The sequence below is a fragment of the Megascapheus bottae genome, chromosome 4 (assembly GCF_031878675.1).
Source record: "Megascapheus bottae isolate mThoBot1 chromosome 4, mThoBot2.hap1, whole genome shotgun sequence".
Lineage (NCBI taxonomy): Eukaryota > Metazoa > Chordata > Mammalia > Rodentia > Geomyidae > Megascapheus > Megascapheus bottae.
Window position 1 is genome coordinate 74742371 of NC_143512.1, and position 24402 is coordinate 74766772.

The 24402-nt window shown below is 35.1% G+C and overlaps 1 protein-coding gene across 1 annotated transcript in view; it reads left to right on the forward strand.

Annotated features, from left to right (window-relative positions):
• Positions 1–24402, forward strand: part of Cdh18 (cadherin 18) — a 355549-nt gene that overhangs the window by 160137 nt on the left and 171010 nt on the right. Inside the window, exon 3 of the mRNA XM_090332102.1 lies at positions 24051–24345. Within this exon, the coding sequence (XP_090188228.1) occupies positions 24051–24345 (295 nt within the window). The remainder of the gene's footprint in view (positions 1–24050; positions 24346–24402) is intronic.

Genomic DNA, 24402 nt, shown 5'->3' on the forward strand with positions numbered 1-24402 from the left:
ATGAAGGAATACTTCTCAAACCTTTACGCCAACAATTTGAGAATCTAGAAGAAATGGATGAATTCCTAGCCAATATTAACATACCTACACAGAACCAAGAAGAACTATCCCAACTAAACAGGCCTATTTCAAGCACTGAAATAGAAATGGCAATAAGAGACCTCCCACCTAAGAAAAGCCCAGGGCCAGATGGATTCACAGCTGAATTCTGTAAGGTCTTCAAAGCAGAGCTCACACCAACACTCCTCAAGCTCTTCAGCAAAATTGAAAATGAAGGTTCTTTACCAAACTCATTCTATGACGCCAATATAACCCTCATCCCCAAACCAGACAGAGATTCATCAAAGAAAGATAACTATAGACCTATTTCTTTGATGAACATCGATGCAAAACTTCTCAACAAAATACTGGCCAACTGTCTACAACAACTTATCCAAAAAATTATACACTATGATCAAACAGGATTCATCACAGGGAGGCAAAGCTGGTTCAACATACGCAAAACAATTAACATAATTCAACACATCAACAGGAGCAAGGACAAAAATTACATGATTGTCTCAATAGATGAGGAAAAGGCATTTGACAAGATCCAATACCCCTTTATGTTAAAAGCTCTGGAAATACTAGGAATCCATGGAACATTCCTCAATATAATAAAGGCTGGGTATGACAAACCCACAGCTAATATTATACTTAATGGTGAAAAGCTAAAGCCATTCCCTCTAAAATCAGGAACGAGACAAGGATGCCCACTCTCTCCACTACTCTTTAACATGGTATTAAAATTCCTAGCCAGTGCAATAAGGCAAGAAGCAAGCATAAAGGGGATCCAATAGGGAAAGAGGAAGTAAAGCTATGCCTCTTTGCAGACAACATGATTCTGTATTTAGAGAATCCTATAGACTCTACTCCCAAGCTCCTTGAGTGGATTCAAAACTTTGGAAGGGTAGCAGGCTATAAAATTAACCCTCAAAATCAACTGCCTTCCTCTACGCCAACAGTGAGAAAAATGAGGCAATAATCAGGAAAGGAACTCCTTTTTCAAAGAAAATAAAGTACCTAGGAATTAGCTTAACTAAGGATGTAAAGGAACTTTTTGATGAAAACTTTAAAACACTAAAAAAGGAAATTAAAACAGAACTAAGGAAATGGAAAAACCTCCCATGCTCCTGGATTGGAAGAATCAACATTGTGAAAATGACAATCTTGCCAAGGGCTACCTACAAATTCAAGGCAATACCCATCAATATTCCAATGTCATTCTTTAAAGAAATAAAAGAGGCAATCCAAAATTTCATATGGAATAATAAAAGACCCCATATAGCAAAAACACTTCTTAGCAGAAAGAACAACACAGGAGGAATTTCAATACCAAACATTAGACTCTATTACAGAGCTATAATAATCAAAACAGTTTGGCACTGGCACAAGAACAGGCCTGAAGACCAATGGAATAGAACTGAGAACCCAGATATTAAAACACAGACCTATAGCCACCTAAACTTTGACAAGGGAGCCAAAAAAATAGAATGAAAGAAAGACATCCTCTTCAATAAGTTGTGCTGGCAGAACTGGTTAAGCACCTGCAGAAAACTAAAGTTGGATCCTTCATTGTTACCCTGCACTAGAATTAACTCCAAATGGATCAAAGACCTGGAGGTAAAAGCAGACACACTGAAAACTTTACAGGAAGGAATAGGAGATACACTAGGCCTCCTTGGCACAGGTAGAAACTTTCTTAATAAGGACCAAGAATCACAACAAATAAGAGAAAGGCTGGATAAGTAGGACTGCATTAAACTGCAGAGCTTTTGTATGGCAAAGGACATAGCTAGTAAATTAATTAGGAAGCCTACAGAGTGGGAGATCTTCACCAACCAAACAACGGACAAAGGCCTCATATCTAAAATATATCAACAGCTCAAAAAATTGAATCACTCCAAAACTAATCTCCAAAGTAACAACCATCCCATAAAAATGGGCCAAAGACTTAAAGAGAGTCTTCTCTGAAGAAGAAACAAAAATGGCCTATAGAGACATGAAGAAATGCTCAACTTCTCTGGTCATAAAAGAAATGCAAATCAAAACAACTCTAAGATTTCACCTCACTCCAGTCAGAATGTCCAGGATCAGGAAAACGAATAACAACAGATGCTGGAGGGGATGTGGCCAGGAGGGATCACTACTACACTGTTGGTGGGAGTGCAAACTCGTTCAACCACTATGGAAGGCAGTATGGCAGTGCCTCAAAAGGCTAAACATAGAACTCCCCTATGACCCAGCAATTTCACTACTTGGCATTTACCCAACCATCCAGAATCTAGGGAATACTAAATCCACTAGCACAACAATGTTTATTGCAGCATTATTCACCACAGCAAAAATATGGAACCAACCTAGATGTCCCTCAGTTGATGAGTGGATGAACAAGTTGTGGTTTTTGTACACAATGGAATTCTATGCTGCTGTCAGAAAAAACGACATCGTCCCATTTGTTAGGAAATGGAAAGTCTTAAAAAAAATCATATTAAGTGAAGTAAGCCAGACTCACAGGAACCTAGGCTCAATGGTTTCTCTCATTTGTCATAATCAATAGAAACCTTGGGCTCTACTAGCAGAGATCTGCAATTGAGCAAAACCTTGATACATAAGGCCATATAGTATGAAGCTAATTGAAAAGACCTCCAGGAGTTTGAAACAAAAGCCATACAATGAATGATTATTGTCCTTAATGTACTATGTTATCTCTCATCTCTTTTGCTGTCCCTTGGTTATCTCATATTGTTGCAGTATCTCACTTTGTTATCTGATCTATTGAATTTATTTGTATTTGGTTATTTGAAATTGGATAGGGAAGGGGGGAAAACTAAGATGGGGGGGTGGAGGGGAAGGTAATGGGGACCAAGACATGTGAAAGGGTATCAATATATGTGAATTAATGCACCTTCTATCTGGCAAATATCATGTAACCCTTTTATTAATTTCAATTTTAAAAAATTTAAAAAAAAGAAAAAAGGAAAAAAAAACATGAGAAAGGGTATCAATATTTCTGAAGTAATGCACCTTCTCTCTGGTGAATCGAACATAACCCTTCTACTAAATACAATAAAAATATGTGAAAAAAGAAAAGTAGCCACGTAGCATAAAAATCTCAAGACTATCCACAAATTCTCTACTTAATACTTTCTCGCCTTAGAGCAAACACGTAGGATCTTGTGGTTACTGCTCAGTGTGCTAAGAGATAAGATTCATGGACATGAATTCTATACAGCTCCTAAAAGCCCCACAAAAATGACATGATCTATTTCAGAAAATATGGAGAGGCATAAAGGAAAACACTGTGCTTGATTTTACCATCCTAAAGTTTAAAGTGAAATTTAATCTCCACTATGAGATACAAAGAAGGAAGAATGACTAAGAACTGATTGGATCAGTAGCTTTCTGTCCTGATAATTCCATCAATGCCTGTATGGACATAGTGTACTAATGGATTACATGCTGAGCTTTCCTGGGCTGTCCAACTAATGACATAATGAATGCCTTATGCTATCATGGGACACTCCAGAGCTATCCCTGTGAAATTTTTATGTGAGATCTCTCAAACAATATAGAATATTGACCTTGGGCTCCCTCATCTCTGAGAGCTAGGAGAAGAAATAATAATAACAATAATAATGATGAGAATAATAATAATGTCTATGGTATGTCTATGGTATTCAGTAAAAGCAAAGGAAAACAATGAAAACAATCCAATATGGATAGAAGACAAAAACTGCAAAAGTCATCTGCCTGTATAGGCTGACTAACATATCCTTTTTAGACGTGAAGCTATCTTTTTTCATCAGCAATCAGGACTTAGCTTTGTTTGATTAAGCATAAATTGACCTTGGTTACTCTGATACTGTTATTTATAAAATATTCTCATGCTTTTTCACACTTGATGCTTTCAAAGGAAAAATACATCTAGCCTATCAATAAAAAATGTGAGTTTTATTCATGTCAGTTTATGCCATTGGTTATTTTATTCTGTCTGATTAGGTGTTTCTAGATTCTTAGCTTTTATGGAATCTATTTTAGAGTGATACCTTACTAAAATGTGCTAGAATCTTGAGGTGGGCAGAAACTTAGAGCCTTTTCATGTCATGGATAGAGACTTCCTTCACGTGTCATGCAGCGTTTAACTTCATGTATTAGATAAGATTAACTTTTCTTTTTTCTTTTTTTCTTTCTTTTTTTTTGGGGGGGGGTATCATGGGGCTTAAACTCTGGTCCTGGGCTCGGTCTCTGAGCTCTCCACCACAAAGCTACCACCCTATCACTAGAGCCACAGCGCCACTTCTGGTTTTCTGGTGATCAATTGTAGATAAGAGTGTCATTGTTTTGTAGTGCCCAGGCTGGCTTTGAACTGTGATTCTCAGATCTCAGCCTCCTGAATAGCTAGTATTACAGGTGTGAGCCAATACACCCAGCTTTTCTTTCTCCCTCCCTCTTTCTTCTTTCCTTCCTTCCTTGCTTCCTTCCTTCCTTGTTTCCTTCGTTTCTTTCTCTCCTTCTTTCTTTTCTTTCTTTCTTTCCTTCTTTCTTTCTTCCTTTTGTACTGGGGATTGAAACCAGGACATTGCATTTTCTAGGCCACGCTTTGCCTCTGAGCTATATACTATCCCTGAGATTAACTGCTAACTGAGATACATTGACAAGCAGAAACCTCTCATCAGAATTTTCTATTATCAGAAACAAATACATAACTGTTAGCTCGGCAAAGAACTTTGATCCAAATTTAGTTATGGCTTGAACATGAAAAATGATACAAACAATATCCTATGCCTCTTAGGCTCATGTGTTACATGCTTGGTTACCAGGTAGTAATGCTATTCTGGGAGTTTACATGATGTGGAGATGAGGAGGTTATTTTGATCTCCTGTTCTTTCCTGTCTGTCTTCTATGAGGAGATTCATTCCTAACTTGTGTTCTTATAGCTATCACATTGGCCTCACCACACCTCTCTAGTCATCCAAGCAAGAATATCTAAAAAAAAAAGACTGAGAGCTCTGATGTCATAAAATACCCAACATTCCTTTTAAGTTGTTTATAATATATTTCACAATGAGAAATAGAAATGTATTAGGAAATATAGAGTGAAAAATAGAAATGTAATATAAATGTATTTTACACCTGTGTAACAGATGTCATATTCAAAAGTCTCATCCAACAAGAAAAGCTAAGTATTCCCAGGGGCAAAAGCACATTTGTTGAATTTAAATATTTTCTGTCAACATATATTGAGGTTTTCTTGTAACATGTAGCCTACACAAAATAATTATGCAACTTTAATAAGCTTTCTTGATATAGTAATTAATGTTGGCAGTTACAGGATGATTGGAGATGATGTTTCTATGCAATGTGAGATTAGAACTAAAAGATATATCCAAGCCCTTAAGGATCAAGCTTGTGTTTGCATCATTTAAACAGGAATCGTTATCATTCTCATTTGAGAATAGAGGAATTGATTGCAATATGGGTGAAGCTGGAATTTGCTGTAAATCACAGGCTTTGTGATTTACCCTAAGTCCACCTGTACGAATGTAGAAATTCTGCTTCCAAAGCTAGAACTGAGTCATCACTCTGTGAAGGTCTCTGCTGTACAGCACAGTATCCAAACAGAAAGGGACAGAGCAATTTGAATTTGTGCTTCTCAACAAAACAGCAGCATGTGAAGTACTATCTGAAAAGCAATTAGTCTTAGTTCATTTAGGAAAAAATATGCTCTGTTGCATTTCCCATATTAACCTGGCTCACTGTGCAACAAAAATTGCATTAAAAGTAGATTTTTAGATCTGAATATATGTTTTCCTAAAAGAGGCAGTTTAGAGTACATTAACTGGATTAAAAATAAAAGTATGAGGTCCTTTCTGTTGTTCCTATCCACAAAGAATGGATTATCCACAGAAAAGAAATGTAGGAATTATGGATGTAAAAACTTATTTCTGCCTTTAAATTTTCATTTTAAAAGAAGAGATTGCTACCATTCTTTTCTTCTCTGTTCCCATTGTGTTTTTCATTTTCACCCATAATTCTCTCTGGACTCACTCTGTTTCGAGTGTTTAATTAGTATTTTAACAGCCCTAATGTTAAAAAAGAAAAATGTGAAAAATTTTAAAAAGTAGAATTTTTATGTGACAATTTATTTTTAAATGTTTTCAAGAAAGCTTAGTCTTATTTAATAAAATTCTAGTCAAAACTATTTTTTAAAAATTCTGACACCTAGATATTGCTTTTTGGCTTTGAAGAAATCTTCATGCTGTCTGCATAGATATTTTGACCTTTATGATAACATGTAAGTTTTCAGTGGGTTTCTGGATTATACACACATTGTCATTCTCCACTTTTGGGGAATGGAAAGATTGCAGTGTATTACTTTGCATTGGATATAAGCAGGGAAAAAGTCTTACATTTTTTGGATTAATTCAAAGACCACATTTATCTGAGGTTTTTTTTTTTATGTTGCTTCTACAAGCAGTCCATTCATGCCATTTGTTTTTACAACTTAATATGATAGTCTTCCCCTAGCTTATTCATGTTTAATTTTTATTATTTACTGAGAAATGTAAATTACTTTAGATGGGCCATGAAATTTACCAAGACCAAAGTTTTGTCCAAATGAATTCAAAATATGGCTTTGTGGCCATATATTTTCATTGAAATTTGGGTGTCATTATTTAAATCTAGATATTGTGGCAATATAAAAATAAAAAGGGAGGAAAAGGAATTATATTAGAGTTCAAGGGAAAAATATGTTTGTGAGAAATTTGAAATTGAAAGCATTCAACACGCATCAGGCTAGAGTAATCATCTGTTAGATAATCAAGACAAAGAGAAAAACAAACAAACTGGGGACACCATAAAGGATTTCCAAGGTAAGTATTATTCTTTTATTTCATTTTTCAAAAGACAAAGTTAACACTAATAAATAGGAAATTAAAGATGACAGAGAAGATGGAGTGACAACTGAATGTGAATTATTGTTAAAAGAAAAATGACCATTTGATTTTTTCAAAAAATAGGAAAAATGCTAGCTTTGTTCAACCATGTTACTTTCTCATTGATCACATGGACATTTAGTCTTATACATTTAGACTGAAAACTTCAAACAACTACTTTGGAGCTATAACTACCAGGAAGCTAGTTCTTGAGGTATCTAGGGAGCAGGGTCAATGCAGGGAAGGAGGGAGGGAGGGAGGTTGAAGGCAGAGCATACAGTGATAATTATGTATATTTGTGAAGAAAGAAATAGAAAACTAGGTGTGGTGGGGGAGTTTGGGAGAGATGGAGAAGAATGACCAAAGGGGTGATATTAATCGAGATGCATTATACTTACAAACTGCCATGGTGACATGAAACCCCTTTATACAACTTCTTAGGTGTGACAAAGATATAATGCATTCAGAATTTGGTTTGTTAAATGGAAATGCCTTTATACAACTACTTGAAGAGAGTCATTTTTAAAACAAAGTAATAAAAATAAGCAATGAAGTAAATAAGTTTGTATCTCAGATTGTAAGTAAGAAAATAGATGAGATTCTTTATTTTTGCAGATATATTCTTCTATGGAGAAAGATATGTATGGCAAAGAAATTCAGCTTAATTCTAAGCAAATTGCATTAACATCAGGTTGGAATACGTTTTTTTAAGCACAGGGGTATTTATTGGTTAAAATTTGGCAAATTTTGTGTCCTTATATGAATAAGTTCATTTCTTTAAAAAAGTTAAAACTTTCTGAGTGATAGATGTAACCCCACTAATTATATATATCTATATATATTAAGTAATATGACAATTTATTAGAGGTATCTGCTTTGTAAAATTTAATAGTCTATCAAGTGTACAGCTTCAATTACTTTTCTTTTTTCCCATTTTTGCATGGTGAAAATTTTTAACATTTTTATCTAATGGTATACTTTAATATTTTTAAAACCATATCATTATTCAATGGCATATAGAACTTATTATTCCTATCTACTTTAACTTATTCTCTCTTAAATAGTCCTCCATTTTTACCTCCTGTCTAACTTTTGCTACCATTACTACAGTTTCTAACATATCAGTATTCAATATTACACAGTTAGCTCTTCAGTGTCTCTTTTCCTTAGCCTAGATTATTTAATATAGCTTAATATCATTCACCTGAGTTGAATGTATTAATGGATAAAAACATTTATATTATTTTTTATGCTCCATGTGGAGTTCTAATTATGTTCTTTCTTTATATCAAATATTATGACTTTTGTCTCCAAATTTTGACCAATATAACAATTTTCCCTTACATTTATGAATTCAACGTATTTTGTCAAAGATACTTCATAAAAGTCTGGAATCTTCATAATTATTTAAATATAAGTGGGCTCCTATACCTTGGAAAGATAAGTGAACCTAAACATAAATCTTAATCACAAGTTAAAATTATAAATATTATTTATTTTATAATGTTCCATCTTACTCTTATTTAATCAAAGAGGAATGAAAAACTAATTATTGCTAATTCATACTAATCCACCTGCAAAATGTGAATGCTTAGCAAGCATGACTTGCCTTCTAAACCCAATACTTGCACATTGTCTCCTACTTTCATGGTCATGATGCTTAAGTTTCTTCTCTTAGCAGGGTAACAAAACTACCATGTTCTAGTCTTTCTTCTTTGATTTCTTTCCCTTTCTTTGGCAGTCATGGGACTTGAACTCAGCTCCTGATCATTATCCTTGATCTCTTCTGCCCACACCTGATGCTTCAAAACATACTCACTTCAAACCACAGCTCCATTTCTGTTTTTTTAGGTGACTAATTATAGATTAGAGTCTTACAGACTTTCTTACCCAGGCTCGCTTTAAATACCATCCTCACATCTCAGCTTCCTGAGTAACTAGGATGACAAGTATTAGCACGAGTGCCAGGCGTTTTAGAGTTGGGCATGTCTTGCATCTGTCTTCCTCTATTACTGACATTATGCTTCTGGTGTGACCTGATTCTACTGGAAAGACTTTGAACAATGCTTATCAATTGATATATTTAACTTCACATTTCTCCAATTTCATTCTGACTCTGTTTCAGGATTTGTTTCTTTCTTGAATCTGAATTGCATGATTTGCATTATTTAAATTGCTTCATTTACTTCATATTTGTATTCTTCTTCAGTTTTTCAGCTCTTATTTGTTTCTTCTTTTCATTCAACTCACTTTTTGAATATATGTTCTTGCATATTTCATTGATTGATCTCTCCAGTGATCGCATTATTTGTCTGGAGTTGTCTGAGATTTCCATCCTCTTACATTTTCTTGGCTCCTCTTACAGTAGCACTGAGAGTCTTTGCAGATATTCTATTTCCCATGTTGTGTGTGTGTGGGGGGAGGGCCACGGGGCTTCATTGAGACTTGTCTTAGACCAGTGTGTGAATTGAGGGTCTTAATCACTCATAGTCTTGCACCTGAAGTGCCTGTGAGTTTAGGTGGGACTCTGAGTGAGCAGGACGCATGAAGTTTGCCCTATCTGGAATGAAGGGGAGCACAGTGCCCAAATTCCGTGTTTTGTGGGCATCAGGGTATAACTAAGTACCACTCCTATAATGGAGAATTAGCTTTACATTTTTATTCTTTTTAGGTATTTTTGATATGTGTCAGTTGGTGACAGGACTGGTCAAGACTCAGTTATCCATTTCTGTGCTATTCTCTCAATAGAAGTATTGCAATTTTTACTACAAGCTACTATTGATTGCAAATAAATTTCTATTTATTGACAGGCAGGTTCTGACTTTCCAGACAGAGTGGGGCCACCATGGTCAGGCTGCTGTCCACTGGGCCCCTTCAATGCATTGTCCCAGTCTAGGCTCTCAGTTTACCTGAGGTACAAATTCACCCATTTGAGTTGGATTCTTCCACCAAAATGATGTTGGTGTGTGACTCACACTTGCCACTACTAAAATGGTAAAGAACAAACAATCCAGTCTTTGGACCTGCCTAGATTCTGGCCTCTTTAATGCAATTAAAATGTTTGAGTTGTCTGGAAGTTGCTGTAAACTTTCCTCTCTACCTATGGAGGTTAGGGTCTGAATCAAGGAGCCTCCACTGCAAGCTCTGAGTTCTCCCCAAGGAAAAAGTCTTCTGCTTTTTGTCTGCCTCTGGTGAGATATTTCCACCTAAATGCTGTGTGTAGTTGATTCCTAGTTCCTAGGCTTGTAAATTTTAAGTCCCTGGTTGCAGCCTAGTCTTAGAGTCTGTCTGGCTGAAGAACTAAAGTGACATGAGCTCTATCAGCTCCAGTTTATAGTGCCTGCTATCAGCTGATCCTGGGTGATTTATTCTCAAGGTCCCACTGTGAGTTCTCAGTTCACCTCCAATGCAAAGCTTTTTCTGACACACATCCATCACTGGTGGGATTCTTCCGCTGAGTGCAATGGAGAGACAGGTGATATACAGTGCTCTAGTTTGCAGATACTTCAAATATTCACATTCTCAGTGTCTACTTGTCTTCAGGGCACTTGCAAGTATCTCATCCGATCTGAATTTGAGTACCTAAGTCTCAAACAGTAAGGCCATTCCTCAAGTGATAGTTTCTTGTCTCTCTCTAAAATACAGACAGGGATGTGTCTGTTCTCTTTCTTGTTTATCTTGTTGGGCAAGACTTAGACTCAGAAAATCCTTACACAGGTAGGTGTGTGTGTGTGTGTGTGTGTGTGTGTGTGTGTGTGTGTGTGTGTGTATTGCTGTTGTTTTATTTTGCTGATCCTGAGGCTGGAACTCAGAGCCTGGGTGATGTCCTTGAGTGTTGCATTCTCAGCTTTAGGTCTCTACACTAGTGTTACAGACTTGTGTTACAGCTTCATTCTGGGTTTTGTGTAGTTACTTGTAGATTTGAGTCTCATGGACTTTCATTCCCAGGCTGGTTTCAAATCACAATTCTCAGAGCTTTGCTTCCTGAATATCTAGGATAATAGGACTGAGCCACTGGTACCAATTTTGAGCATCACAGGGGGTGTGGATTTAACTCACAGCTAGTTTGATCTCTATTTTAGGTAGCTGGCTGACCTTGGTGGGAGTCTTTGGCTTCCTTTCTCCCCACTAGAAATGCACCTAGAGCTTCAAACAGTTTTCTAATCATTTTTTCTTCTATTTTTTTGTTTTTTTTTTCCTACATATATTTGCTGACCTATTCCCCTTTTTGTGGTTCTCAGTGCTCTTCCTCACTTCTCTTCCAAAATTACTCATGCCTTCATTTCTCAGAGAAGAAAGGCCCCACCCTGTCAACTTGCCCAGCCCTCTCTAACATGTTTCTTTAAATGTACAATTCATTACTTTCACTGTATTTAAGCTAATATCCACAAATACAAATTGTACAACCCCAAAGAGAAATTTTATTTTCATTAGCAGTTAATCCTCATTTTCTTTCTCCCCTCAACCTCTGCCAAATTTGTTTTGTGTGAGTTATATTTTCATTTCCTTGGTTACTTACTTGCAACAACAGTTGCTGGTACACATGGTAAATGTATGCATAACATTTTGGAGAATTTCCAATTATTCTTTTTCAAAATGGCTATACCAAGTTTCAACTCCATCTGTAGCATACAATGTTCTAATTTCCATACACCCTTGCCAACACTTGTTTTTCTTCTCTGACTATTTGATATTTTAGTTCTCTTAGTGGGTGTAAAGCAGTATCTTCTTGTGGTTCTGACATCTCAATAGTGACTAATTATGTTGATCATCTTGCCATCTCTTGCTGTTATCTGTCTTTCTCTTCCTCACTCTCTCACTCTCTTTCTCTTTAGAAGTTCGTATTTAAATTCCGAGTTCTCCTCATTGGTGCACTCCATTTGTTAGGGAGTTATTTTATTTATAATGCTAGGATTTTACATCACCATTAACTGTATTATTTAAAAAAGTTTCACCTCCACTGTGACTTGCTTTTGTCCTTCTTGTTAGTGTTCTTTGACACACAAACTTCTTACTGTTGCAAGCTTTTTTATGTGTAATGTAAAATGTTTACATGTGAGTTACGTCCACTTTCTTGTGTGATTCAAAGCACAAATATACCTAATGCTTAAAATTCATCTTTTTTAAATTCTAAAATATTCAACAATTTGGTCAATTTTTTCTCAGTTACATTTCTATTTTCAGAGCTACATAGATCCTGAAAATTTCATTTGAATTATTCAAAATATGAATTATTTCCCTCATTGCCTCAACTGTCATGTTTTTCTTAATTTGCATTGTATACAATTAGTTACAGTGTGTTATTTACCTGAAATTGGTGTAAGGTTTAAAACTGAGAGATTTTCAACAGCAGTCAAAACACCTATTTATCAATGAGACTTAATGAGAGGAAAAATAATGTGGATTAATTTTTAACAAGAAAAGACATTCAAGTTTCTTAGTGTATGTAGTTTACCTCAGTTTCAATTGATTGATCATTATTTGAGGTTTCCCAACAAATACATGTGGAAATCTCAGCCATTGCCTGCATTCTGCATTGCTCAAATATGAGGTTCCATCCTGCAGATGGACATGAAAATGTGGCCCCTTTGATCTTCAGGGTACTACTTAGCTTTATATCTTGCTTAATACACCTCAATCTTTGGATTCATGAAAGTATTTCTTGATGATCATTTATCTTCTATTTCCTATATACTAGCTTTGAAGTAAACATGAGTTATAAACTTAATACTAATACTCATTTTAAAATAATTTTGCATACTGATGTTTCTAAGTGAATAGTTTATTTTCTCATCAAATTTTGTAAGATTTAACCTTCATTGAATGACATTATTTCCGTGGGTGAATATGGTACTTTATTAATATCTTAAGCAATTATTATGTTGCCAATATATAGTTTAAAAATGAGTAATTTTTTTCACAAGGACATAAGAATGTTACCTTCTTCAAGTCTATTCCTAATATTTGCAATTAATAATTGTTTTATAGGCTGATAATTTGATTAAAATACAAGATGTTTCAAAAATAATGGAATTCTAATATAACATTTCCACCTTTATTTTTGTCTTTCACTGGAATGTAATATGCATTTTACTTAGAGGAATTCATTTGAATTATGTAGTTGAAATATCACAGTTTTATTCCATTTCTTTCTTAGTAACAGATCTAGAAGACCAAGAAAGAGTCTGCCACTATCTTCTCAAGCTTTTAAATTTTTCCTAAGGAATAGAATATCATCTTTGTAATTAATTGTTCATTGGAGTGAAAGCTATAAATTTAGGCCATGATAATAATATGATCTGAGGTGAATAAATCATTTTCTGGTGAGAACTCGTGTGAATCACATTAGCTTTGTAAGTGCCATATGGTAATACTACCCAAAAAAGGCAATTTATTAAGTTAACATCACAACAGTGTTAATTCTGTTTTACTTGGGTGATTATAGTACAAAAGCTTTCTTTTTTTTTAACCATATGTCCCTCCTCTGCCCTATAAGATGAAGTTTATTAAAATCATTTTATTATATAATTGAATTGCAAAGATCATTTTTCCTTTCATTACAATATTATGTCATCTGCTTTATCATGAGAAATGAAATAATTTGAAAAGTGTCAAAATTCCAAAAATATATGCTAAGACACTCTTGACCTTTCTTGACATTTCTAACCCGTGACATCCTAATGCTTTCATTTATTTTATGGCAAAGATTCAAACACTTCCCCTAGTTAATTTAGTAACTAGCTATACTTACATCATAGTATTCACTACTTACAAACTCAGTTCCTTATGTACTTACAAAATATACATTCCTACCCCGAAATCACTTTTGTTTTGTACCTTATTGCTGCCTACAATGAAAAAGCAAAGATTTACTAGTGATTGTTTATATTTATATTAAAACTCAAGTTTTTTTTAAAGGTTATAAAACAAATTTTAATTTGTTGGTTTGTTTACATACTTAAAAGTATTTACATATTTAAACTAAATTTCCATATTGGTGATGTAATTATGATAACAAAGGTCCTACTATTACCTTTACTTTTAAATAGAAAAATTGAGGCAGAGAGAGTTTAAAAACTTGCCCTAAGTTAAGCAGTGAGTTAAATGGCAGAATCACTATTTAAGGTTGAACTAATTGGCCTTGGAGTCTGTGCTCTCAATCTCTGTTACCTATGCATAGTATTGTGGCATTTTTAGGTTGATAATTATTGATGAACAAAGTTATTCCTCCCTTTCATCTTTTATTTTAAATATTTTTATTGTAATTAATAAAAGGGTTACATGATATTTGCCAGAGAGAAGGTGCATTAATTCACATATATTGATACCCTTTCACATGTCTTGGTCCCCATTATCCTCCTCTCCATCCCCCCATCTTGGTTTTCCCCCTTCCCTATCCAATTTCAAATAACCAAATACAAATAAATCCAATAGATCAGATAACAAAGTGAGATACTGTAACAATATGAGATAACCAAGGGACAGCAAAAGAGATGAGAGATAACATAGTACATTAAGGACAACAATCATTCATTATATGACTTTTGTTTCAATATGCTGAGGTCTTTTCAATTAGCTTCATATTATATAGCCTTATGTATCAAGGTTTTGCTCAATTGCAGATCTCTGCTACTAGAGCCCAAGGTTTCTACTGATTATGACAAATGAGGGAAACCATTGAGCCTCAGTTCCTTTGAGTCTGGCTTACTTCACTTAATATGATTTTTTCTAAGACTTCAGAAAGAACAGCGCCAGAGGAATTTCAATTCCAAACTTTAGACTCTATTACAGAGATATAATTATCAAAACAGCTTGGTACTGGCACACGAACAGGCCTGAAGACCAATGGAATAGAACTGAGGACCCAGATATTAAAACACAGACCTATAGCCACCTAATCTTTGACAAGGGAGCCAAAAATTAGAATGGAAGAACGACAGCCTCTTCAACAAGTTGTGCTGACAGAACTGGTTAAGCACCTGCAGAAAACTAAAGTTGGATCCTTCTTTGTCACCCTGCACTAGAATTAACTCCAAATGGATCAAAGACCTGGAGGTAAAAGCAGACACACTGAAAACTTTACAAGAAGGAATAGGAGACACACTAGGCCTCCTTGGCACAGGTAGAAACTTTCTTAATAAGGACCAAGAATCACAACAAATAAGAGAAAGGGTAGATAAGTGGGACTGCATTAAACTGTAGAGCTTTTGTATGGCAAAGGACATAGCTAGTAAATTAATTAGGAAGCCTACAGAGTGGGAGAAGATCTTCACCAACCATACAACAGACAAAGGCCTCATATCTAAAATATATCAACAGCTCAAAAAATTAAATCACTCCAAAACTAATCTCCAAGTAACAACCATCCCATTAAAAAATGGGCCAAAGACTTAAAGAGAGTCTTCTCTGAAAAAGAAACAAAAATAGCCTATGGACACATGAATTAATGCTCAACTTCTCTGGTCATAAAAGAAATGCAAATCAAAACAACTCTAAGATTCCACCTCACTGCAGTTAGAATGGCCAAGATCAAGAATACTAATAACAACTGATGCTGGAGGGGATGTGGCCAGGAGGGATCACTACTACACTGCTGGTGGGAGTGCAAACTCGTTCAACCACTATGGAAAGTAGTATGGCAGTGCCTCAAAAGGCTAAACATAGAGCTCCCTTATGACCCAGCAATTCCACTACTTGGCATTTACCCAACCATCCAGAAACTAGGGCATACTAAATCCACTAGCACAACAATGTTCATTGCAGCATTATTCACCATAGCAAAAATATGGAACCAACCTAGATGTCCCTCAGTTGATGAGTGGATCAACAAGTTGTGATATTTGTACACAATGGGATTCTATGCTGCTGTCAGAAAAAATGACATCAAGGGTTTTTTTTTATCCCAGAACATTGTGTTTATATCTCAAGCTTTCTATTACTATTCTTACCATTACCTCTTCCTTGCCTCCTACCTTCCTTCCTCCTTTCTTCCTTCCTTTATTCCTTCCTTGCATTCTTCCTTCCTTCCTTCCTTTCTTTCTTTCTTCTTATGTTCTAAGACATTATTCACAATGTAACTTCTGTATTGCATTTCTAGGGGTGTATGCAGTGAAAAAAATGGAATAGTTGAGAAAATGAAGCAAAAATTATATTCTTATCATTCAGAAATTATTCTTATTGAGTTGACTATTGGTTAGTTAACTAATATTTGTGTTATTTGGAAAATGCTTTTTAGAATTTACCCAATCTAGTGTAAATATTTAATGCTTAAATGATAATTTTATTTTTCTGATAGGGGAAGGAATGGAAATTTTACCCATACCCTTGCACAAACTAGCCAAGCACTCTACAACTGAATTATATCCCCAATCCAAAAAAACATATTGATAAATGAATTAATTTTGTTACTTAAATACTCAAGCCAACCATTGTGAACCAATAATAAAATAATCCAACACATTTACAATATTTTGTGTTCTAACATGCATATTTATCAATTAAAGTTTTATAAACCTAAGATACTTTAACATATTCATAACTTCCAACCAAGCTATACTGAGAAATTTATAAATCATAAATATTCTATAGAATAGGATTTATGTCTAAAAATTAAACGTCACCATACCGCTTTCCAGAGTGGAAAGCGAATTTACACGCCCACAACAGTGCAGAAGTGATGCCTCCTGGCCACAGACCTGCCAACATCTGTTGTTATTAGATTTCTTGATACTAGAGCTCTCCTATGACCAAGCAATCCCACTCCTTGGCATTTGCCCAAATGTACAGAAACAAGGGCGTACTAAAGCTAATAGCACAATAATGTTAATTGCAGCATTATTTACCATCCCTAAGATATGGAACCAACCCAGATGCTCCCCAGTAAATGAATGGATGAAGAAGATGTGGTATTTATACCCCTGGAATTCTATTCTGCCATCAAGAAGAATCACATCGGCCCATTCGTAAGGAAATGGAAGGACTTGAAAAAATCATATTAAGGGAAGTGAGCCAGACCCAAAGGAATATGGACTCCATGGCTTCCCTCATTTGTAATAATTGGTACAATATTATGAGGTTACTGTATCTGACTTTGTTCCCTGGTATATTGTATATATGTTTATTTGTTTACTGGACATAGTGAAGGGAAGAGGGAAAAGGGATGATTGGGAGGGGGTAGAGGGAGAGAAAGGGAGACAAAAGCATGAGAAGGGGTAGAAAGTTTCAAGAAGCATTACCTATAACATAACTGTAAACCCTGTGTACATTTATCTTAATAATAAAATACAATAATTTTAATGTCTTAGTGGGGCACTCACACATATAAACCTAGCTACTCAGAAGGCTGAGTTCTGGGAATCGCGGTTCAAGCCAGCAGGATATGAAAATCTATGAGTCTTATCGCCAATGAACCACCAGAAAACTGGAAGTGGTGCTGATACTCAAATGATAGAGCTCAGGGTCAGCGCCAAAGCCCACAGTTCAAGCCCCTTAATCCACAAGAAAAAAAAAGATAAAGCTTTAATATTACTGATAATTTTGTTTTGATGCTTTATTATTAATATATTACATTGAATACACAGTAGAAATTTTGAATGGATGACTTGGGTTGACAAATTTAATATTTCGTATACCTCATTCTGTTGCTATCTATCAAACGCAAACTATTCTTTGAACCACAAGTATATATATATATATATATATATATATATACTTTCAATTTTCAGTACTTTTATATCTTTTTAAAATTAGTTGCTAGAATTAAATGAATTGGAGTCCCAAAAAAACTATAGAAAGAATCAACAAAACACGGAGTGGGTTCTTCAAAAAAATTAACAAAATTGGCAGGCCCTTAGCAAATCCTACCAAAAAGAAGGTAGTACACCCAAATAAACAAGATCATAGATGAGAATGGAAATATCATGACAGAAATTACCAAGATCCAGAGCATCATGAGGGAATACGTTTCAAACCTTTAAGTCAACAAATTTGAGAATCTAGAAGAAATGCATGAATTTCTAGCCAATATTAACATACCCACACTGAACAAAGAAGACCTAATCCAACTAAACAAACCTATTTCAAGCACTGAAATAAAAATAACAATAAGACACCTTCCATCCAAGAAAAGCCCAGGGCCAGATGGATTCACAGCTGAATTCTATGAGGTCTTCAAAGCAGAGCTCACACCAATACTCCTCAAGCTCTTTAACAAAATTGAGAATGAAGGTTCTTTGCAAAACTCATTCTACAAAGCCACTATTTACCCTCATCCCAAAACTAGACAAAGATTCATAAAACAAAGAGAATTATAGTCCCATTTCGTTGATGAATATTGATGCAAAACTTCTCAACAAAATACTGGGCAACCGTCTTCAGCAACTCATCAAAAAAAAATAATACAATTTGATCAAACAGGATTCATCACAGGAAGGCAAAGCTGGTTCAACATACGCAAATCAATTAATATAATTCAACACATCAACAGGAGCAAGGACAAAAATCACATGATTGTCTCAATAGATGCAGAAAAGGTATTTGAAAAGATCAAACACCCCTTTATGCTAAAAGAAAGGAGGAATCTGTGGAACAATCCTCAGCACAATAAAGGCTGTATATGACAAAACAACAGCTAGTATTAATCTTAATGGTGAAAAGTTAAAGCCATTTCTTCTACAATCAGGAACTAGACAGGATGCCCACTCTCTCCACTTTTCTTTAATATAGTATTAGAATTCCTAGCCAGTGCAATAAGATAAGAAGCAAGCATAAAGTGGATCCAAGTAAGGAAAGAGGAAGTGAAACGTTCCCTCTTTGCAGATGACATGATACTGTATTTAAAGAACGGTATGGACTCCACTCCCAAACTGCTTGAGCTGAATCAAAACTTTGGCAAGGTAGCAGGGTATAAAATTAGCCCAGTGTGATGATAAATGAAAGGACCTCTAGGATACAGAAACAAAACCCATATAAGGAGTGACTGTTGTCCTTAGTGTACCATGTTATCTCTCATCTCTTTTGCTGTCCCTTGGTTATTTTATATTGTTACAGTATTTCACTTTGTTATCTGATATATTGGATGTATGCGTATTTGGTTATTTGAAATTGGATAGGGAAGGGGGGAAAACAGGATGAGGGGTGAGGGTCGGGGGGAGGAAAATGGAGACCAAGACCTGAGAAAGGGTATCAATGTATGTGAAATAATGTACCTTCTCTATGGTGAATATAATGTATCCCTTCTATTTTTTAAAATAAAAATATATGAAAAAAATCATTGCTTTCCTATATGTAAACAATGAGAGGAACGAGGCAGCAATCAGGAAAACAGCTCCTTTTTCAATAGCCTCAAAGAAAATAAAGTACCTAGGAATCAACTTAACTAAGAATGTAAAGAACCTTTTTGATGAAAACTTTAAAACCCTGAAAAAGGAAATTAAAGCAGAAATGAGGAAATGGAAAACCTCCCATGCTCCTGGATTGGAAGAATTAACATTGTAAAAATGACAATCTTGCCAGGGGATATCAACAAATTCAACACAATACCCATCAATATCCCAATGTCATTCTTTAAAGAGATAGAAGAGGCAATTCAAAATTTCCTAAGGAATAATAAAAGACCCCATATAGCAAAAACGCTGCTTAGCAGAATGAACAGTGCAGGAGGAATTTCAATACCAAACTTTCAACTCTATTACAGAGCTATAGTGACCAAAACAGCTTGGTACTGGCAAAAGACCAGGCCTGAAGACAAATGGAATAGAACTGAGGACCCTGATATTAAACCACAGACCTATGGCTACCTAATCTTTAATAAGGGAGTCAAACAAATAGAATGGAAGAAAGACAGCCTTTCAACAAGTGGTGCTGGCAGAACTGGTTATGCACTTGCAGACAACTAAATTTGGATCCTTCTTTGTCACCCTGCACTAGGATTACCTCTAAATGGATCAAAGACCTCAAAGTAAAAGCCAACACACTGAAAACTTTACAAGAAGGAATAGGAGATGCACTCCTTGGCACAGGTTGAAACATTCTTAATAAGGACAAAGTAACACAACAAATCAGAGAAAGTCTGGATAAGTGGGATTACATTAAACTGCAGAGCTGAATGGCAAAGGATATAGCTACAAAATAACTAGAAAGCCCACAGAATGGGAAAAGATCTTTACTAAACAAACAAAAAAGGCCTCATATCTAAAATATATCAACAGCTCAAAAAATTGAATCACTCCAAAACTAATCTCCAAAGAAACTACCATCCCATTAAAAGATGGGCCAAAGACTTAAAGAGAGTCTTCTCTGAAGAAGAAATAAGAATTGCCTTTGGACACATGAAGAAATGCTCAACATCTCTGGCCATAAAAGAAATGCAAATCAAAACAACTCTAAGATTCCACCTCACTCCAGTTAGAATGGCCATGACCAAGAAATCTAATAACAACAGATGCTAGAAGGAATGTGGCTAGGAAGGACCACTACTACACTGTTGGTGGGAGTGCAAAAGACTAAACATAGAAATCCCCTGTATCCCAGCAATTCCACTATTTGACATTTACCTCATTGTCCAGAAGCAAGGACATACTAAATCCACTAGCACAACGATGTTCTTTGCAACAGTATTTTCCGTAGCATTGATATGGAACCAACCCAGATGCCCCTCAGTTGATGAGTGGATCAATAAGATGTGGTATTTATAGATAATGGAATTCTATGCTGCTGTCAGAAAGACCGACATTGCCCCATTTGTAAGGAAATGGAAAGACTTAGAAAACATCATATTAAGTGAAGTAAGCCAAACTCAAAGGAACATAGGCTCAATAACTTCCCTCATTTGTCATAATCAGTAGTAATCTTGGGTTCTCCTACTAGAGATTTGCAATAGAGCAAAACCTAGATACATAAGGCCATACAGTATGACGCTAACTGAAAGGACCTCTAGGATATAGAAACAAAAGCCATATAATGAATGATTGTTGTCCTTAATATACTATGTCATCTCTCATCTCTTTTGCTGTCCCTTGGTTATCTCATATTGTTACAGTATTTCATCTGGTTATCTGATATATTGTATATGTGCATATTTGGTTGTTTGAAATAGAATAGGGAAGGGGGAAAACAAGGTGACAGGTGGGGGTGGGAAGATGGAAATGGGGACCAAGACATGTTTGTAAAGTAATGCACCTTCTATGTGGTGAACATAATGTAACCCTTCTATTAATTACAATAAAAATATATGAAAAAATTAAAATAAAATTAATTGGTAGATAGCATAAATTATTTGCCTAAGTATCAATTTAGTCTATGTAGCTCATAACTATAATCCCAATCAATCAAAATAGTAAGATGGAATCATGAGAGTCTGATGTGTTCATCAGAACTTATAAAAAAATTCAAAAATAAAACAGTTGAATGTATGAGATGAATGGTGATATAGCTGCATAATATGTGCAAGGCCCTAGGTTCAATAGCCAGTATTAATATGTGATTTATTTTATTAATATCTATCATTACTAATAAGGATTTGTACTTTACATATGCACTATCACACACTAATTTTAAGCTATGTTACATTTTTGGTTATGAAAAAGAGTTTTAGAGAAATCTTTAAAAACATTCACTTTAGTGTATTATTAGTTCTGTTTTACTTGTTGTGAATTTAGGATGGGTTAAATGGATTAATCTACCTCTATTTGTAGAACTGTTTTTTAAATGATAAATATTGTATTGTGCTTATTCTTTGTTATGAGGAATAGCTACACCAGGCTACATTCAATCTTTCCTGTCCTCATTTATTCCTCATTTTAGCAGTCAGTGACTACTAAAGTGTGGATATTTGAAAGTCAGACTATCCATTTGTGCTGATATATTTTCCACATATTTATGTAAGATCGAAATAAACTTTTTGAAAAGGATTTTATATATTGGATTTTTGAAGGATTTTTCATGGGAATTTTTTCTATAATAGGGCATTTTTCAAGAAGAAATTCAAATTATCTGTAATATATTATCCATTGTATTTCCTTTGTTTTCCTTTCCCAGAAAAGAGTTTTCTTGTTTTACCTTTTTTTCTCTATTTTATCTCTTCAACTGTCTTCTAAGAGAACATGCACTTTAAAATGAACCTTGAAATTTTCACTCTACTGTGACAAAAAAGCAACTGAAATGCCGTGTGAATAAGGTTATATTTTTTTCAATGCTTTCAATGTCAGAAATGAGTAAAAGGTGAGTAGCTGAGGTTCTGTGACCAAAAGATTTTATTTGAAGGATAACTGTTCAGTCTCTTGGGAGAAACCATTCTTCAACTACAGACTTATGAGTTCAGAATATATTGCTTCTGTTTCCAGGTAGTCATACTGTACCAGTCCTCCAGAAGTATTTCAATTGTAATATTATAAAGTCGAATCTTAAGTATGAATTACAGGCAATTTAATATCATGCACAAAGTAGTCCCATAATGATAACATGGTAGCTAGCTTTCTCATGTAAAACCTTTATTGATTATTTTCAAATTGATAGTAAAAATCTTGGAAATTTTAAGGTTGTGCTTTCATCATTGTATCTGAAATAAATATGAACTAAGTTAAGTACTAATTTTAATGAAATATAATTGAAATTAATATTGACTTATAAATGCATTCGAGGTTAAATTTCACAAACCCCCAAATGTAAAATCTTACCAATGTATGTAGTATTCTAACACTTATAGTAAAAGTTTGCTTTTCAAATCATGATATTAGAACCACTTTGACAAATATGTGCAGTAAGTGAAATTTTGGTACTTGATTTGACTCTCTGTTTTATCTACCACATTGTAATCCTAGCTTTGAGGATGAAATTGAAGGCAAAGTAAAACATTTCATATTCTCAAGCATGAAAGACAATGGCTATATAGTTAGAGGTTTTTTTGTTTTGTTTTGTTTTGTTTTTTGTTTTTCATCTCTACCTTTGTATTCAGAGAACAAGAAGTGGGAACCATCCAGTCTAGCAATATAAGTCTCAGGAATTATTTGTACACGACTGCAAGCACCAATATGCTTCTTCAGTATTTCTTTCTTTTCTTTTTTTTTTTTTTTTTTTGTTGGTTGTGGGGCTTGAACTCTGGGCCTGGGCACTGTTCCTGAGCTTGTCAGTTCAAGGCTACCGCCCTACCCCTTGAGCCACAGCCCCACTTCCGGTTTTCTAGTGGTTAATTGGATATAAGAGTCTCATGGACTTTAGTGCCTGGCAGGCTTTGAACCATGATTCTTAGATCTCAGCCTGAGTAACTAGGATTAAAGGATTAAAGACCTCGTCCAGCTTTCTTCAATATTTCTTGTTGGTTGCCCATGGTTTTCTACCTAGATAAGCAAGTTTTGTGGCCTACAAGATACAGTATAGGTATCCATTTGGCCTTTTTCAGGAGAAAGGTTTCTTACCCTGAAGTTAAATAAGTCTTATTATCTTTGTTTTACTAAACATTATTTACTAAGTTAAATATTGATAAAAATATCTATATTAAGGCCGGGAGTTTGGCCTATTGGTAGAGTGCTTGCCCAGCATGCGTGAAGACCCGGGTTCGATTCCTTGAAACCACATACATTAAAAAAAAATAAAATAAAAGCTGGAAGTGGTGCTTAGGCTCAAGTGGTAGAGCACTATCCTTGAGAAAGTCCAAGGACAGTGCTTAGGCCCTGAGCTCCAACCCAGGACTGGCAAAAAAAAAAATCCATATTAATAGCAGAAAAATTGTGAGAAAATAAATATATGTGAGCCATGCAAGATACTTTGTATAATGGAAAACCATAATATGAATTACTGTTAACTCCAGATAAATTTACGAGAGGAACAGTAAGATGCAATGTCGATATGCATCTGATCGTACAAAGTAATATTCATTGAAATGAACACCAGGAAATGGAAATGAGTGTTGTTGTTGTTGTTTTTTCTGTTCTGTTGTTTCTTTTCTTTTTGTTCAGTTGGTTTATTTAGAAGTCTTTGGCATTGTAAGGTGAGGCACAGGATAGGACACATTTTCAGAGAACAGGATCTGAAGTTGCTGTACAATTTTCAAACTAATTGCTAATTATTTTACAGCTGCACTCCAATTCTGACAAAGGCGACGGGTCTGTCAAGTACATCCTCACAGGAGAAGGTGCGGGGACCATATTTATCATTGATGATACCACGGGTGACATCCACTCAACCAAAAGCCTGGACAGAGAACAGAAAACCCACTATGTGCTTCATGCCCAGGCTATTGACAGACGGACAAACAAGCCTCTCGAGCCTGAGTCAGAGTTCATCATCAAGGTTCAGGACATTAATGACAACGCTCCAAAGTTCACGGATGGGCCATACATTGTTACAGTGCCTGAAATGTCAGATATGGGTAAGCAAATACATTTTCTACTGCCGGCATCCACAGGCTCTGGAAAATTCCAAAGTC